The 19175-nt window shown below is 39.8% G+C and overlaps 1 protein-coding gene across 1 annotated transcript in view; it reads right to left on the bottom strand.

Moving 5' to 3' along the window:
- Nucleotides 1-976: 976 nt before the first annotated feature.
- LOC140737864 (zeta-sarcoglycan) overlaps nucleotides 977-19175 on the bottom strand; it is a 920455-nt gene continuing 902256 nt past the window's right edge. The window contains exons 7-8 of the mRNA XM_073064601.1: nucleotides 12363-12486; nucleotides 977-4732 (exon numbers count right to left, since the gene is read on the bottom strand). Of these exons, the coding sequence (XP_072920702.1) occupies nucleotides 4538-4732; nucleotides 12363-12486 (319 nt within the window). The 3' untranslated portion in view covers nucleotides 977-4537. The remainder of the gene's footprint in view (nucleotides 4733-12362; nucleotides 12487-19175) is intronic.

The following is a 19175-nucleotide window of genomic DNA, read 5'->3' as shown; positions in this document are numbered from 1 at the left end:
TTAGTGTGCGACCCACCTTCTCATGTTCTTTAGTGGAACAGTCCTTGCCAAATCTACAGAAGACATTTCAAATCATTGAAAAAAGCATTACCTGTGCTGTCTTCACAGATTGCTCTACCCATGCATGATTGCTGAAGCAATGCTGGTGCCCATTCCCAGGCCTACACTCTAAACACCATGACCCTTATCACTCTCAAACAACTCTGCCTGCTAATAGGATCTGGAAAGCAGCTTGTTTGAATTCCACTGTTGAGAGAGATTTCATGGAAATTTCATCAAGGGCATTTTCAAAGTCTCTTTGATAAAAAGAAACATTCTTATCAGTTGAAAGGAATCATTCATGTGACCACTCACAGTGAATATAGAGCATTGATAAAGTCACAGAGCACCATGTGTCTCACCAAAAAGTGACACAGAGAATCTATGAACAGGCCGTGATTGGAGTGTACAACCCACACACCGTCTTGCCACCCCATCAAACACCTCTTGCCACACCTATGGCAGAGTCTGCAGGTCCAGAATGGGGCTCTTAAACCATCTCCCAGAAATGGAGTGGAAGCAACTTTGAGGAACTCACTCGGAAGGAGAAAGTCAAAGGAGATTTTACTAAAATAGAAAATACTCTAAAAGTTCCAGAAAATTATAAAGGATCATTAACATAAAATGTCCGCTCTTTTTCTCTCACCATGATAGTGCCTTACTTGTTGAGTATTTCCAGCATCTGCTATACATGGCCTTTGGAAGGTTCTGCTTATGAGTATTTACTTATTTCTTGTGCTGGCCACAGTTCCTGTAAGATATGGTTGGAACATTCCTGGATAGAGACAGTATTTTATTTAGGTTCTTGTTTTTCTAATAAGTTCCTGGTTTATTTGCAAACTTTTTCAAGATATGCAGCAGGTGTGGATGTGAAACAGGTAGAAAGAAATAGAATTTCATAAAATCTACATTTTAAATCAAAATGTTCAAACACAATAATTGTTTTTATTTTTTCTGTAATTAATTAACCAGGTAGACTGAATCTAAATGCAGTGACAAACAAAAAAAAGTATGAGGCTTTTGTGCATTTCTATAGTCTTCCATCTTATTTTCTCCGGTTGCTCTCTATACAGGCTCCACTTACTTCTCAGAAAGTGCGCATATTTATAATATGATAGCCATATACCTTTTTGTTTGTTATTGCCAGCAGACAATGGTATTCCTATTAGATACATGTATACTGTACATATATTTTTGAAAATTTTACTGTAGTTTTTATACAAAATGTTACAAATTTACAGGAGTAGCTAAAAAAGAGTTAATATATACAGTTGTTGCATTAATTAAATAGCAGAGTAATGACTAAACTGAAATAGTTTTCCATCAACCAAATCAAACACTCCTTAATTCTCATAAATATTCTTATGCCCTTATCAGAGTATTTTTACCAGCTGTGCAAAGATTCTTTATTCTACTCTCATATTCAGAGGGAATTTTCAGTAGAACTCCTGGTGGTCACACTTGTTGACCACATTTGGCACTGATCTTTATCAGTTTGCAGTGCTACCTAGAGGACTTGTCACTTATATGGGACTGATGAGCAAGGTGCAAGTGTTGCCTTAAGCACTCATATGCCCCATGGAATCAGGAGGCATATACAGTAAGTGCTGCCTTTTTATAAATGGGAGGGAGGACAAGCAACCATATCCCCCACATCCTAAACCAGGGGTTCCCAACCTTTTTTATGCCATGGACCCTTACTCTTAACCGTAGGGTCCATGAACCCCAGGCTGGGAACTCCTGCCCTAACCTGATACCTGATCCCCATTCTTTACTCCATTATAATCACAGTCAATCTCCCATTTGTTTGAAAACCAGATTTTGTTTCTCCTACCCAATTGGATTTGCCATAAAGTGGTTAATTTTATGTCAGTCACCTCGTCTAACTGGCAAGGAAGCAGACACTGTTTTCCTGAAGATCTCCTAAGCCCAGTTCCATGTCCTTGTTCCAATCCAGTCATTACCCTTCCCAATGAGATTGGTCCTGAAAGGTTCAGGTGGAGTTCTCATCACTTATGCAGCAAGCACGGAAAAATCTGAAAGCCAAAGTGGTCTGGTGTAACAGGTACCTTGCCACGCTCCAGAAGGCCCTGTGCACCTTTCCCGTCAGACACAACTGGAGACCAACAGAATAATTACAGGTCTATAGCAGCCAACATCTTCAAACAATGCTTCCTTCCTTTCAACTATTTCATTAAGTTCACTAAAATGAAACGTATGCACAGTCATAAAGTAAAATTGCAAAATAGTGACATAAGAACCATATTAAACACTAAGTTTGAAAAGTTGTTTTGTACATATTCCAAACAAATTTTTATCTGCAATCCATTGCTTTTATTTCATAAGAGTTAAATGCTTAGATGGGCAATGCATGACTTGCCAAGGTTAGTCTGATGATATAAAGATGTAATTATAATTGTGGTTTCTGGACTCCAATATCTAATTGAATTTTTAAAGACTAAAAGCTGACAATATAGTCAGGTAATTACAAAGGCTGCATTGAAAACCAATAGCATGCTACCAGTTTGGTTTGTCATACTGAATTTGACAAGATATTTTGATCAGGTGCTACCAGAAAACTAAGATGACTCAGCCTGATTAATCATCAGCTGCCCGAATTTACAATTGGTCCCTGTTATATCACCTTATTGATATCCGGATTTGTTCTAATGAACTGACTTTACAAAACTAGGGTCAGAAATTCCAGTTGATTTTGAAACTCACTTTCTTTGAAAATCCATTTATATCTATCAGCCAACCTATTTGCATTCATTGATATTGTAACTTAAATATTTCCTGAACTAGTATTTTTGATTTTCCTTATTTTACTTTTGATGGAAAGAGTATTAAATATATCCATATTAAATAATCTCTGTGTTCATATGAAACATATTATCACAGCTCTATGTAATAGACTTATTCCCATAAATTTATCCATTCTTAACAAAGGAGAATAAAATGAATAAAACATTAACCATTTAAAGAGTTGCCAATATTCAAGACCATTTACATAGTCTTCTATGAACAGTTCCTGTAAAACCTTCCTCTCAACCAACTGGCAACAGCTTTGTTTGAAGCCAACTGCTTTTGCTGGGAGCAAACGATGGCCAAGCCTCTACAGTCAAGTTTGCTTTGGAAGTTAAACGTAATTTAGCTGACAACTTTTCAAACCTGGTTTTTAATCCATGAAGGTATGGTGAGTCTGACAAGAGGTCTAATAACCTTTAGCTACAGTTAACAAGACATACAGCTCCGCTCTTATAAGTAGAAAAAATGTTTTCAGTTTACATAAAGCAAGAGACGTAAAGAGTACAAAAGCACAGCTTTTGTCATTTTGGCAATATTGTAATTTTACAAACATTTGCATAGAATATGTAAGAAAATAGTTTCCTTTATCATTCAGATTAAATTGTTCATACATAAAGAAAATGTACTTTAATGAGATTAGTAAAGAAAGAAAATAACTAGCAGGCCTGGTGTAACATATAAATGATGAGATGTGTTGTCCTTTAGGGATGAGTACAAATTTAAATTAAGTGGTTTGGGAGAACCAAAGACAAAAGCAAGCTTTGTTAGGTAGACGGAGCACCATGTTTTTCAATTTGTTCTTGAATCAAAGATTTAAGATTTGTTATCAATAGTCAGTGGTTTATTCAATAGGGTATGACCAAACTGCCAATTCTGGGAGTTTTTTTTAACCAATTGTAGGAAATGGATGTTTTCTCACCAGCCCCCAACCCCCTTTCTCGCCCCCACACACACATCTCTGTAATGCTCTTAATGCTATTGTGCTGGGTAGTACCAGCTGCACTGTGCAGTGTTTGGAATTTACATCACATGTTCCATTCTTTGGTTTATATCACATCACAAAAAAAAATCAATATCACAAAGCTATAGTTTCACCAACATGTTTACAGAAAAATCTGGAATGCAGCTGAAAATGATTTCCTTACACATTGGAAAACAAAACAAAAAACGAATGAATGATTTGTTCATTCCTTTACAGATGACTGACATGCAAATTCTACACTTCATTTAAATGTTCAGTCAATACTATTCAGGAATCCCATAAATTCCAGTTTTTTACGACATGACAAAACCAAAATCTAGTTAAATGTTAAAAAAGAAACTGAAGTTTTGAGAAAAGACATTATTGTATTTGTGGTATTAAATGATCATTCCTTTCATAACCAGGTCCTGCTAACAATAAAAAATAACTATGTGCTTTACTTGAATTAGCAAAGGCACCTGTGTATTTCACCCCTTTCTGGGAATAAGGGTGATATCCAGTCTGTCTTGGGGCAGACATTTCTTCATTGACAGTTAATACACTGACTGGCCAATTACCATAGAAAGGCAGCCATGTCCTCCTGTTCTGTCCCGGCAAAGGCTTTGTAGCTTCTTAGTGGTTCCCATTTCACCGTTAGAGTCAAACAGAGCCAAGGGACAGTACCAAAAAGGCTTTTACGGTGGTAAAATTTCAACAGCGTTAATAGGTTTAAATCCGCAAACAGATGCTGCTGCTGGATTGGCAGGTGGAACCCACTGACGCCGGTGAGAGAAAGAGTTTGCCATTGGGACATACACATACTTCATAAACAGTCTGACGCAGGTTTGAAGAACTGGCTGACGATGAACTCGCTGAGCCCTGCGGGATGTTTCCCAAACGGATTGTTTTTGCATTTAAAAATATCTGAAGATGTAAAACAAAAGACATTTTATCTATTGGTTAGAGTGTATATTTTGTGATGCTGACATAGCCCCAGCAGTGTAGACTGGCTATATTCTGATGTGTACTAAATACTGCAATTAAACATCATGAACATTTTGTTCCATTTAGTTCATGCTGGTTTACCAGGCAGCCCCAGTGTAGAACTACTGACAACACTGAATTAACACATGCAATTTCATAATGGCATAACTTATCTTCAGGGGTCTTTTATGAAACATTTCAGAAAAGCTGATAAATCAAATTTATTTTATACATAACACCAAATAGGTTTCATTTCCTTCCCATATTTTGCTGACTAAATCCTATTCTCTCACTAAGTACCGTACTTTTTCCTGTGTTGTGGTCTCTCATAAAACATGCAGCCCTGAATTTCTCAGGGGCAAATGATAGACTCCTTGGCTTGTTTCTCCCAGAACGTAGCATAGTTTTCAGGTCCAGGTGGTCAGTGTATGATGGCCCTTAATCAGAAACATGACCATGCTTTTAAAACAAGTGGAGTTAGAGGAAAGGATTTCCACAGTGGGGTGGATGGTGGCCTTTTTATTACAACACACCAGGAGAGCAAGACTGGGTAAACAATGAACCAACTTTCTTAGTCCAGGGCTCTCTCAGTTTGACCGGAGTAATATACCTGCTCAAAAGGATAAAGCATGGTTCAACTAATGGCCTGACTTTTAAATCCGACCACTATTAACATCTGTAGGGGATGCTTAAAGAAAATAGGTTTGAAAGAGTTAAGGGACTGTAGCAATGGCTGGAATAGTTGTTCCATGAAATTAAACTGTTTTTGGCCTAACTGCCTGCAGGTGCACAATGACAAATGATTATTGCAAAATGAAAGAGGGAAGAAGAGTAAGCTTTCTGCATCACAATGCTCTATGTCCCTTTCTAGCTATGGGAAGGCAAACTAAGGTTTCTTATTATTTGCTAAAAAAAAGTGTAATTTACACATTTTTTCATTATTAGTCTTGACCAGATGTAGCTTGTTAGACAATTATTTTTCTTTTTTTTGTTAAAATTTGGAAAATTTGTGACTTTGAACAAGGCTGCATTCACATTTAACACATTTTCTGTAGACTGAGTCATCAATAGGCAAAGCTCGTGCCAAGGCTAGAAGGCAAGGGGAAGGTGTCAGCGAGGTGGAGGGGTAGGACTAAGCCTTAGATTAGATGATTTTTGCCAGAGTTCAGATTTTACGCTGAAACCTTCATAGAGACATAGATGTTGAAATTTGGAGCAGCAACATGCTGGAGGAATTCAATGATCTCCTCTGTTTCTTGTACTGTTCTCACTGTGACTTCTCTGAGACAGAACGGTGATAGAGTTCCTCTGGTCCTGACTTCTCTGAGACAGAACAGTGATAGAGTTCCTCTGGTCCTGACTTCTCTGAGACAGAACGGTGATAGAGTTCCTCTGTTTCCGACTTCTCTGAGACAGAACGGTGATAGAGTTCCTCTGGTCCTGACTTTTCACCCCATGGGCCTCCACCTCCTTCCTCATTTCTGCCAGCTGAAACAATATCCGAGTATCAGCCACATCTTCTCTCCACCCTTTTCTGCTTTCTGCAGGGCATACTCCCTCTGCAACTCTCTGGTGCTGTAATAGTCTTTTGCAGGAAACACTCCCTCTGTGACTCCCTGGTCTGCTCATCCCTGGTGCTGTTACAGCATTATACTAACCACTACCCTACTGTGCCAACGTCTGCAGAAAGTAACTAAGTTGCATATGCAGATCACAAAGAGGCATAAGAGTAGCAAGGTTATAATAGTGGGGCATTTCAACTATCCCAACATTGTGGGATTGTTCTAATAGCTCCCAGGGAGCTAGGGAGGAAACTACAAAGCAGAACCTCAGGGATAGAAATGTCCAGGTTGCTGCCCAAGTCCACACCAATGAAGGTAACAATAGGAATGATATGGCAAAAATGAAGAGATTCTGTAGGGCACAGAATTTCAGATTTGTGCATCATTGAGATATCGTCTGAGGAAGTTACGACCTGTACAAAAGGAATAGGTTACACCTGAACTTGAGGGGGACCAAAATCCTTGTGTGTCAGTCTGCTGGAGCTGTGGTGGAAGGTTTAAACTAGTTTGGAAGAGGGATTGTAATTTAAATGATCAAATGATAAAGTTCCTGAATCAGAATCCGATTTCATATCACTGGCAAATGTTGTGAAATTTATTGTTTTATAATAGGGAATATATACAGTAATTAAATAAGTAGTGTAATAAGAAAGCAAAAAATGTGAGGCAGTGTACCTAGGTTCATTGTCTGTTAAGAAATCTGATTGCAGAGCGGAAGAAGCTGTTCCTGAATTACTGAGTGTGTGTCTTCAGGCTCCTGGACCTTCTCTTTGATGGGTATCCTTAACGATAGATACCGCCCTTCTAAGGCATTGCTGGGGTGTTTTGTCCTCATGATGGAGCTGTCTGAGTTTACAACTTTATGCTTTTTTTCGATCCTGTGCAGTGGCCTCTCTATCCCATTCGATGATGCAACCAGTCAGAATGCTCCCTACAGTACATCTGTAGAAATTTGCTCGGGCCTTTGGTGACACACCAAATTTTCTTCTTTGTCATTGCATCAATATGTTGGGCCCAAGATAAATTTTCAAAGATGTTGACTACCAGGAACTTAAAGCTGCTCACCCTCAATGGGGACTGATGTGTGTTCCCCTGACTTCCCCTTCCTCAAGTCCACAATCAATCATTTGGTCCTACTGATGTTGAGTGCAAGTTGTTTTTGTGACACCACTCAACCAGGCTATCTATCTCACTCCTGAATGCCTCAACATAATCTGAAATTCTGCCAATAGCTGCGCCATCGGCAAATTTATTAATGGCATTTGAGCTGTGCCTAGCCGCACAGTTATGCATGCAGGGAGAGAACAGCAGTGGACTAAGCAACGTCCTTGAGGTGAACCAGTGTTGATTGACAGAGAGGAGGACATGATAGGTCAGGTAGTGGAGTAGTTGGTGTAAAAGTAGATGCAATAGTTAGCGAGATTATAAGGAATGACAGGCAGCGGATAGAGTGCTGATGCAAACAGTTGGAGGGGTTAAAATGTCTTTACTTTAGTAGTAGAAGTATCAGGGACAAAGGTGATAAGCTTAGAGCATAGTTCAGTATATAGAACTATGATGCTGTGGCCATTACAGAGATTTATCTCCCATGAGGGCAGGAAGGACGGTGGGATGTTCCAAGATTCAGATGTTTCAAAAGGGACAGGGAGGGAGGTGAAAGAGGTGGGGCAGTGGCATTGGTAATCAGAGATAGTCTCACAACTGCAGAAAAGGAGAACATCCTGGAGGGACTGTCTGCTGGGTCAGTGTGGGTAGAGGTCAGAAACGGTTAGGCAGTAACAGAGGCACTGCATCTCCTTAGTGCAAGTGTGAGGTGAAGGACCAGTAGCTGACAAGCAATGTAGAAAGAGGAAGAAGAGGCATAGTTAAGGTTCAGGAAGCAAACATCAGCCTGGGCTCTGGAGAGTTACAGGTTAGAAAGGAAGGAGCTTAAGAATTGACTTAGAAAAGCTATGTGAAGAACAGGAGGATAACTAGAGCAAGATTATGACTGATCAGGTATAAAAGAGGGAATGTGTGCCCAAGAATATAAAACTGAAATGTGCTCTAAGTTCAGTGAGATTCATTCAGGGTTCATCCAAAAGAGATTTCTCCAGAATGCTGCCTGTGCTGAATAAAATTTAATTATATTTACAGCTCCATTCTCTCTGTGGTTCCTTCAAAGCCACAACATCCTAATAATTTGTTGTGGAAGATATCTTGACTGCATAATTGCCACGAATGGGAATATGTGTCATATCAGAAATGCAACAGTCTGGAATTTGCTTGCTGGTGGTATAAGAGTCAATACAAATTGACACATCTTTTGGATAATAATGCAGAATGTGAATGGAAGACTGAACTCTGATCTAACAAGCTCCAATGTTCATGGAAATCTGAAGCAGGGGTTCCTAACGTGGTGCCCATTAACCCCTTGCTTAATGGTATTGGTTTATGGCACAAAAAAGTTTGGGAACCCCTGGTTTAAAGTGAGTTCATAATCAGGCCAAAGTCTTTTAAAGATCACTACCTTTCTCCATATACTCATGACACAATCCTTGCTACTGCCCCAGTATCATTCCAAACAAGCACTCCTTAGATATGCTGTGCTCTTCACTTATTCTGGAGCTTTAATTGTCAATCAAAATGATTCCACTTAGTATGAAATAATGACTGTCACAGCTGTGAAGACCAATACTGAAATCAAGCTAAGGAAAGGCTGCAAACCAGCTAATTTAATCTCAGAAAATATCCATAAATAATTCAGATTTTGGTTTAGTGACTCCAAACAATACTCGATCCTATTGTTCACTCTCAACTAATGACAATTTCCTATCTTACATAAGATAGTTAACACTTTTATAACTTTATTCTCAGAAAATATCTTTATTTAACTATGGAGTGTAAGGAATACTGTTAAAACTGACATACCTTGTGCATATCAAATTGCTTTTGTAAGGCTGTGCTGGGCCACTATCTTGAACTCTTAGAGTCCTTTGCATGATAGAACTCCCATAGTTTGTTGAGAAGGTGGGTTTCAGGATTTAAATCTGGTGGTGATAAATGAACGGTAATTTATTTCCAAGTCAGTATAGTATGAACTTGGAGGAGAATCTGCTTGGAGTGATATTAGCATGTACCGAGTGTTCTTATCTTTGTTGATAATAGACACAAACTTGCAAGTAGCTGTCAGGAGTCCAGATTTGCAGGTGGTCAAGATGATGAGAGAATCTATGTAGATTGAGTGCCAATAAAAAGGGCTGATTTGTTCTGGGACTTCTGGAATGTTATTGGAGGTGAAGTCATGAGGGGAGGTATTTGGTATGTCATCAAAGAATCTACCAAATTTCTACATATGTACTGTGGAGAGCATTCCAACTGGTTGCATCTGGGACGGAGGCACTAATGCACAGGATCTGAAAAAGATGCATGAGGTTGTAAAGTCAGCCAGCTCCAACATGGGCACTAGCCTCTCCACTACTGAGAACTTCTTCAAAAGGTGATGCCTCAAGAGGGCAGCACCCATTACTAAGGAGCCTCACTACCCACGACATGCCCTCTTCTCATTACTACAATCAAATCACACTCAAAGTTTTAGGAACAGCTTCCTCGCCTTGGCCATCAGATATCTGAATGGTCCATGAACCAATGAAAATTACCTCTCCATTTTTGCAATTTTTTTTGTATGTTCTTGTTGCAATTAATAGTATTTTATGTATTGCAATGCAATTCAACAAATTTCACCATGTATATCAGTGATAACCTGATTCGAAATCTGATTCAAGTTGTAAATTTTCCCTTTATTGCTTTGTGTTTTAAAGCAATTAACTAATTTATTTCATAGAAAATGTGCATGGATGATTACTTTAATGGAAGCTAAACCTTTACATTTTGACAATCAATACCCTTTTAGTTGTATACAGAACAATTGATTTTTATTATTTATAAAAGCTCATCACAAAGTCTGAAGTCTCATGTACATTTTGTGGAAAAGAGATTAGGTGGGGAGTGGCATTACACAGAGGATGTTCTCCTGAGTTTTTTTTTACATAGGTCATATTTCGCTTCTGTACAACTCACAACACACAACCCTACACCTGGGATTGTAAAATAGTTGGCAGACCTGGTTCTAATAATTACTTTTGTTCAAACATTTCCAATAGTAATAGGGTTTCCCAGCAGTAACTAATGTCTTTCTCAAATTGCATGCTTGGAACAGCCCTTATAAGACAGTGTCCTATATTTTCAAACTGTTAGAGTTGAACTAGGAAATACATCATCACATTCCTTCCCATATCTTTCACTCAAATGGGTAGCCCAGCAAGAGGTGGATGATAATCTTATCCCCACTCCAATTTTAAGGCAGCTGAGCTGAGCGTGTTGGAAGGAATGCAAGGGAAGCCTTGTCAATAGCCTGTCAAATATCCAATTGGACCAATCTTTTCTCTCTCCTCATTCAGGATGACCTTTATAGTCAAAGGAAGCTTCTTCACTGAGTAAAGACAAAGGGATGCCACCCAGCTTACTAGGGTTGCCTTGCATTTGCTTGACCAGCTTAGCTATCTCACACTGAAGATTGCTAGGAGTTCAATTTGTAGTAAAATCTGGTATTTGAATGCCCTCTCTGCACCTCTTGAGGGAGCCATACACAAGGTGGCCCTCATGATCAAGCAGCATTTTCCCCTTTCTATGGGCATTCAACAGTGCTGTAAATGAAGCAGCCTGACAGGAAACTTCTTTACACAGAAGGTTGAGAGGGTACAGTTCTTTGTCCCCCATAATGATATCTCCAGTGTCATTTTCCAGTGGTCCAATATCTATTTTCTCTCTCTTCCACCTCCAATGTAATTTCCCTGGGGCTTTCCACATAGAGGCATAATCTCAGGACTGCTCCTAACAATGGGCTAGGAGGTGGTATTTGTATCTGGTCTTTTCTGTAAGTTCAATTATTTAACACCTGACAGTAAAGAATGCTTTTGCTAATGGTTTATTATGTTTGGAACGGTCCCAATACAGTTAATGACACAATTAGGAATAAAGCTGAATGTTAAACTTTCTCCTATATTTTCAAGACCAGAAGTCAGCCATGAAGTGGGCATTCCATTGGAGATCCCTCTGGGACATAAGAAGGAGTTTAGGAAAGGAGGTTAAGATGAGAAGCATGATTTGGAATCCAACAAGTACATCTGGAGGTTAATGCACACTAGTAACACAATATAAAGCCTTGGTGACCATCCATTGGTTGTCTGATTGCTGACCAAAGATGGCTGCAAACTAGATAGCCTTCCCCCAGCAGACAAACATCACTTCAGCAAACCAACCCTGCTCCTATCTCTGATGCCGACACAAAATAACATCCCTCAAACCCCTCCCAACTCCTGGAGCACAAGCTGAGATTTCAACCTCAGCAGAATGTAAGTCAGCTCTCTTATGACAGGATATAATATTTTTTACAATTACGTGGAATCTATCTTACAGTTTTCTACTTAGCTTTATATTCTCCAGTGAAGAATCTTTCTTGGTAGACAGAAGAGATTCTTTAGATTTTGAACTACACACACACACACACACACACACACACACACACACACACACACACACACACAGTGCAAGAGGAACTCATCAAGTCAGGCAGCATCTGTGGAGGGAAATGAACAGTCGATGAATCAGGTTGAGACCCTTTATTAGTACTTGAGTCCTCCTGATGAGGGGTCTGAATCTGCGAAGTCTACTGTTCATTTCTTGCCATTGATGCTGACTTAATATGCTGAGTTCCTCCGGCATTTCGTGTGAGCTACTATCAACCTTATTATTACTCCTGCACTTTCTCCAGTGCTGCCCTATCTTTTCTATGCAATCTAACCACATGCACACAAATAATTTGCCACTTGGTTTTGTTTTCTAGCCCTCTGTAGATCAACTGTATTACAGCATTTTGTGCCCAGCTCTTGGCCAATCATTATCCTGATAAAAGGGAACAGAATCAATAGCAAATCACACAAATTGAAGTCTGCCTCTGAAGAGCTTACCTCCCCATCTGTAGACTGGAGCTCTAGTTCTCTTCGACAGCTTGCCTTAAGCTCCCCTTCGGCTGCAGTGATATGCACTCCCTTTGGGGCCTCCATTGTCAGAGTTCGGGTTGGCGATTCCAACCTGCAAATTCCATTTGGAAGACAAAATTGTGAGGAACAAAATGCCTGCTGATATCAAGGCTTTCCCTTCACATCTCCAGAACTGTGGAAAATGGATTGAATTGTCAAATTATACAGTTGATTACTGAAACCGCTGAAAGAGGAATGGCAACACATTATTTCAGGAAGCTGAGCACATTTTAATCAAGCTGTAAATCAAAGTATCACCAGGGTTTATTTTGGTCAGTGTCAAGTGCATTTCCTACAGAAGAAGTGTTTCAAGAAGCTCATTTTTGTTATTTATATTCAGAGTACATCAGAGCTGATTCAGGCAACTGATAAATAAACAGCTTTGAAAAAAAAGTAAGTCGTACAGTTTGATTTTAGGAGATTTTCTTTCAAACTAAGAATAAACAAGAATATAAGAAACGGGAGCAGAAGGAAGCTGCATAGTCCATGGAGTCTATCTCCGATTCAATACAGCCACATCTGCTCTGACTTGGTCTGAGCTCCACTCATTTACCGCACGTGTTCGCCATAACTTTCAATTCCACTGAATGTTGTTCTTACTGTGAAATTAATTCTTAACTGCTGTATTTGGCAAATACGGCAACAGCTTTTGTTTCTACTTTGAAAGAGTCATGTAATAGAACTGGAAACTCCCCGTCCACAACCTAAAGAATGCACTGCATTCAGAATGACACAACATCAGCTGAGTAAATGAAAAGCTTAGGTGGTAAAATTGAAAGCACATTGCTTTGGATTTACTGTCACTACCAATTAAAACGGTCATCAGTGTTTTTCCATCTTCACAAATATTCTTGTTTTCCATTTTCCTTTGTTATCAACCAATGAAAAACTAAATGCAAGCAAGAGGTGTTGAGGCTTATATTACTCCATACGGTTGACTTCTACTGTTTCAGCTGTAAGGAAAGCATGAAATAGAAAGAAATATTGGGCGAGTCAGAGGATATGTGCTGAGGGAAAATTGGAGTTAGTGATTAATGTCAATGCCTTTTCATCGGCACCTGTATTCCTGGTAGATCCCATGCTGGAAAGACAGTTAACTAAAACAAAATGGTGCCAAATGCTCCAGTATCTCAGTAAATAAAAGCACAGGAATGGTGCTGAGTAATTTGCATTAGAAAGTTTTCTGATCTTACATTGACCTGAACAGTCTCAGCCAGAGCAATAATCAATGCCACTTTTCTCAGAACTTCAGGGTGAGTGTTGGGATTCACAGTGCAGCAAAGCTTGCAGAGGTTGCATTGAGAGGATAAAGTGACTGTCAGTTTTGGCTCTGCCAAGCTTTGTGGGTAGAAACTATTTAATGTCCATGGGCATGTATGAAGAATGAACACCTAAATAAAATATTAGTGACTGCCACAGTGGAAGGTGTTGCTCCTGACGATAAGGAATTAAAGCAAAACAGTTGGTAAAAAAATATACAGCCAAATTAGCATATGGCAGAACCTTTATTAGAAATTCCTGGTAAACATGAACCGAGCATTGAATCAGCTTCATCAGTGAGAAGGATGCGGATAATCAGCATCTGAAATTGATCCTTCAGAGGTCAAATGGATTGTAGATGTATTTCAGAGGGAAAACTCCCATGCAGAATATCGAAAATTACAACTTTATTTTAATTGGGTAAGATTATTCAAGTCTTTGTAAATGGGACATACAGAAAAAGTTTCAACTGCAATTTTACACATATCTTAAATTTATACTAAGGATCTTGCTGCTACTTTAATGGGAATATTAAGGATCAAATAGAAGATAAAATTACTTCATAGTAATTTAATAGTGGACTGAATAATAAAGCTCAGAATAATTTAACTATTCATTTTAAGTTGCTGTAAGTATTAGCATGAAACATAAAAATGCCATTCATCACATCACATCACGTGAAGAGAATGGATATTTAAACATAAATCCCTAAGATGTGAAATGACAATAAGGTACCATGAACTCAGGTATGCTAAGAACAAAGTAACAAATAAATTTAACTCACAAGCCTCAAACATCATTCATGGGACAGGTCTTATGTGTAAATGATCAGGCAGAATTGTAATTTAGTTAAAATAGTAAGCATATTTTTGGGGGAGAGTGGATCTTTAAATGAACATTGGTTATCCATTAATGTACTTTATTAATGTCTGATTAGTAATTCTACTTGTTAAATATGGTGACATAAAATATTGCTGCACAATTCAATAATTTCTGATGATTGAATGTCCTTTAAAGCCATAAACTACATTTGCATTCCCTTATCTAACAATGGAAAACATACATAAATATTCAGAAAGTGAAACATAATGCTCTGTACACATAGCACTGTGTTTCTTCAGTCAGTTAGAGAAGATTACAGTCGTCCCTTGGCATCCACGAGGGATTGGTTCCAGGACCCCCCTGCGGATACCAAAATCCGCGGATGCTCAAGTCCCTTATATAAAATGGCATAGTATTTGCATATAACCTACGTACATCCTCCCGTATACTTTAAATCATCTCTAGATTACTTATAATACCTAATACAATGTAAATGCTATGTAAATTGTTGTTCTTCTGTATTGTTTAGGAATAACAACACAAAAAAAAAGTCTGTACGTGTTCAGTACATACGCAACCATCATAGCTGTTCTGGGAATGCTGATGCTGCCTCGGTATCAGCCGATGATTCTCCCGTGATCTTTAAGTTCTGAGGCTGTAGCACTTTACATAGCTAGCCAGCCATCCCTTACTAGCTTTAAATTCCTTCCTCTCACTCACAACACAAGTAGTGAACGAACGAGACGCGAGGTGAACAATGCTCAAACAACGAGTGCTGGAGAGAGACTGAGAATCTGTGAAATGGCGGGAGGCTACAGCAGGCTATGCCTACACATCACTTCATTCGCGTGGATTCAGCGTAGTGCTCGGCGCGCAGCAAATTCAAGTTTGGCTTTTTGGAACTTCCTGGAATTTTTTTTTGGAATATTTTCGATACGCGGTTGGTTGAATCCACGGATGCAGAACCCATGGATACGGAGGGCTGACTGTATTTGATACTGTGAGACCAACACCCTATTGTAATTGAAAACTTGTTTTCATAACCTATGGCACTGGTGTCTTGGATCCTTTACAAGTAAGCCACTACAGGCTGTTCTGAGATACTGTTAAGAAAGTGTCTGACACACACAGTGCAATGGGTTAAATCCACAATGTTGGCACTTGAAGTGTTACTTCCATCTCCAGAGACAAGGCTATTTGTGTAGAGACCAAGATGTGATTTTCTCAAATGTAGGTAACACCAGCAAGACATGAGCTCCACTATTCCATAAGACAAGACCATAAGACAAAGGAGCAGAAGTCAGCCATTCAGCCCATCAAGTCTGTTCCGCCATTTTATCATGAGCTGATCCATTTCCCCATTTAGTCCCATTCCCCCGCCTTCTCACCATAACCTTTGATGCCCTGGCTAGTCAGCTACCTAACAATCTCTGCCTTAAATACACCCAATGACTTGGCCTCCACTGCCGCCTGTGGCAACAAATTCCACAGATTCACCACCCTCTGGCTAAAAAAATTTCTTCGCATCTCTGTTCTGAATGGGCGCCCTTCAATCCTTAAGTCATTCCCTCTCGTACTAGACTCCCCCACCATGGGAAACAACTTTGCCACATCCACTCTGTCCATGCCTTTCAACATTTGAATATTCACCTCCATGGTGGACCAAACTGACAGATTTGGCCTACCAAATTCATAAAGCCTTGAACTTCTGAATTTCAATGGGCATGTCCTGGACTTCTTTCCTTTCCAACGGCTGAATACAAGAGTTGTTGACTAAAATATCTGGGGATTCTCAGCACAACCTAGCAGATTAGGAAAGATCCACTGCCCTGTGACCATGACCAATGCCATTTCTTCCCATGAAGACCCAACAGAGGTTTCCATTGAGAGAATGAACTCCACCTCATCTGTGAGGGCCATCACATAACTGGGCATGCCAGCAAATGGCTTTGAGAGCTGGTGTTACCTCATCACAGGTGCACAGCTATCAAAACAAATGCTAAAGTTAAATGTGAGTACTTTTGACTCAAAAACATGCAAAGCTATTCATAAGACCATAAGATATAGGAGCAGAATTAGACCATTCAGCCCATTAGGTCTGCTCCACCATTCCATCTGATGTATTATCCCTCTCAACTCCTTTCTCCTGTCTTTTCTCTTAACTCTTGATGCCCTGACTAATAAAGAACCTATCAACCTCTGTTTTAAATGTACCCAGTGATTTGGCTACTATAGCCAACTGTGGCAATGAATTCCACAAATTCACCACCCTCCGGCAAAAGAAATTCCACCTCATCACTTTTCTGAGTTTACATCCTTCCATTCTGAGGCTGTACCCTCCGGTCATAGCCTCTCCCACTATTGAAAAGATCCTCTCTATGTAGACTCTATTTAGGCCTTCCAATATTCACTAGGTTTCAATTAAATTTCTAAGCAACTGTTGCAGGTTCTCTCCAGACTATGATAAGGTTGTGTAATTTGTAGAGTTTACAAGTCATAATGCAGCTGCCCAGCAATATCTTTAACCAATGTTTAGTTAAATGAGATGTTTAACTCAACAAGTCAGATATTGTTGCAATCTGAGTTGCCACATGGAGAAAGAGGTCTGTTATCCCACAGTAACTGGACATCAAGGCAGCAAAACAACAATACAGAGACAAGATTCAAACTCAACCTTCCACCAACAACACATACAGCAATGTCTGCACAGACTTTGAAGCTAATCGCACAGGAGTTTCCAGCATCGATACCTCTCTCCCAGATGAGCTAAGTCTTTTTTACACTTGATTTGATGTTGCCAATACTGAGCCCCTGAGGAGATCTGCAGATGATGCCACTGGCAGCTTGGTCATCTCTGAGGCTGAGGTACACTGGTGTTTCCAATGGGTGACAGTCGCAAGGCCACGGGACCAGAAGGTATCCCAGAGTGAGTACTCAGGTGTGTTTACAGACATTTTTAATCTCTCCCTCTTCCAGTGCAGAGTGCCCTCCTGCTTCAAAACATTCACCATTGTCCCTGTACCTAAAATGACCAAGGTAACATGTCTGAACGACTGGTGTCCTGTCACACTCACCTCAATAATAAGCAAATGCATTGAGTGGCTGGCCAAGGACTACATCTGCAGCATGCTACCACCCACACTGGACCCCCCACAATTAGCCTACTGACACAACAGATTGACAGATGACACAATAGCCACAGCTCTACACCCCGTCCTTACACAACTGGAGAAGAAGGATATTTATGTGAGAAAGTTGTCCTTGGACTACAGTTCAATATTCAACATCATAATTCCTTCCAGGCTCAACAAGAAGCTCACAGACCTCGGCCTTCACCCAGCCTTGTGTAGCTGGATCCTGGACTTTCTGTCAGATCACCAGAAGGTGGCATGAGTGGGCTCCCTCACCTCTGTCCCTCTGACCCTCAACACGCGTGCCCCTCAGGCAGTGTCCTAAGCCCCCTCCTTTACTCTCTGTATACCCACCCACAGCTTTAATCTGTGGGTGGGTACATAGTTTGCTAATTAAATTTGCTGAAGACACTACATTGATTAGCCTAATCTCAAATAATAATGAGGCAGCCTACAGAGAAGAAGTAATCACCCTGATACAGTGGTGTCAAGAAAACAACCTCTTCCTCAATGTCGCAAAAACGAAGGAGCTGGTTGTGGACTACAGGAGGAATGGAGACAGGCTAACCCCTATTGACATCAATGGATCTGGGGTTGAGAGGGTGAGCAGCTTTAAGATCCTTGCATAAACATCACTGAGGATATCACGTGGTCTGTACATACTGGCTGTGTGGTGAAAAAGGCACAACAGTGCCTCTTTCACCTCAGATAGTTGAAGAAGTTTGGTATGGCCCCCCAAATTCTAAGAAATTTCTACAGGGGCATGATTGAGGGCATCCTGACCGGCTGCATCACTGCCTGGTATCTGTACTTCCCTCAATCGCAGGATTCTGCAGAGAGGTGCGGGCAGCCCAGCACATCTGTAGTTGTGAGCTTCCCAATATTCGGGACATTTACAAAGACACTTGTGTAGAAAGGGCCCAAAGGATCATTGGAGACCTGAGTCACCCCAACCACAATCTATTCCAGCTGCTGCCATCCGGGAAACAGTACTGCAGAATAAAAGTCAGGACCAACAGGCTCCGTGACAGCTTCTTCCACCAGGCCAACAGACTGCTTAGTTCATGTTAAGGCAACTGTATTTCTATGTTATATTGACTATCCTGTTGTACATAATCTTTATTACAAATTACTATAAATTGCACATTGCACATTTAGACGGAGATGTAATGTAAAGATTTTTACTCATATATACGAAGGATGTCAGTAATAAAGTCAATTGAATTCAGCTCAAATCCATCCCAGTCATCTCCTAAATACTTGTTCATATGTATGGGCTGTGGACAAGTCTGGTATTCATGACTTGGGGAGGAACTGCAATAAAATACTTGGGTGTTCAAAAAAAATCAAAATTAATAAAAATAATTTTAAAAAATTCAACTAACATAACTAAATTAAATTTAAAAGTTTCAATTACTTTTTGCAGAGCAGCTAATCTCACCAATTTATTCCAAGGGGCTTGAAATATATAAGGTTGATGTGGATTTACCAGTGGATTTCCTAACCCGAATGTTGGGAAATCTGCAGT

This window comes from Hemitrygon akajei, chromosome 13, assembly GCF_048418815.1.
Source record: "Hemitrygon akajei chromosome 13, sHemAka1.3, whole genome shotgun sequence".
Classification (NCBI taxonomy): Eukaryota; Metazoa; Chordata; class Chondrichthyes; order Myliobatiformes; family Dasyatidae; genus Hemitrygon; species Hemitrygon akajei.
The sequence above is the reverse complement of the archived record's forward strand: the minus strand, read 5'-3'. Positions and strand labels throughout refer to the sequence as shown.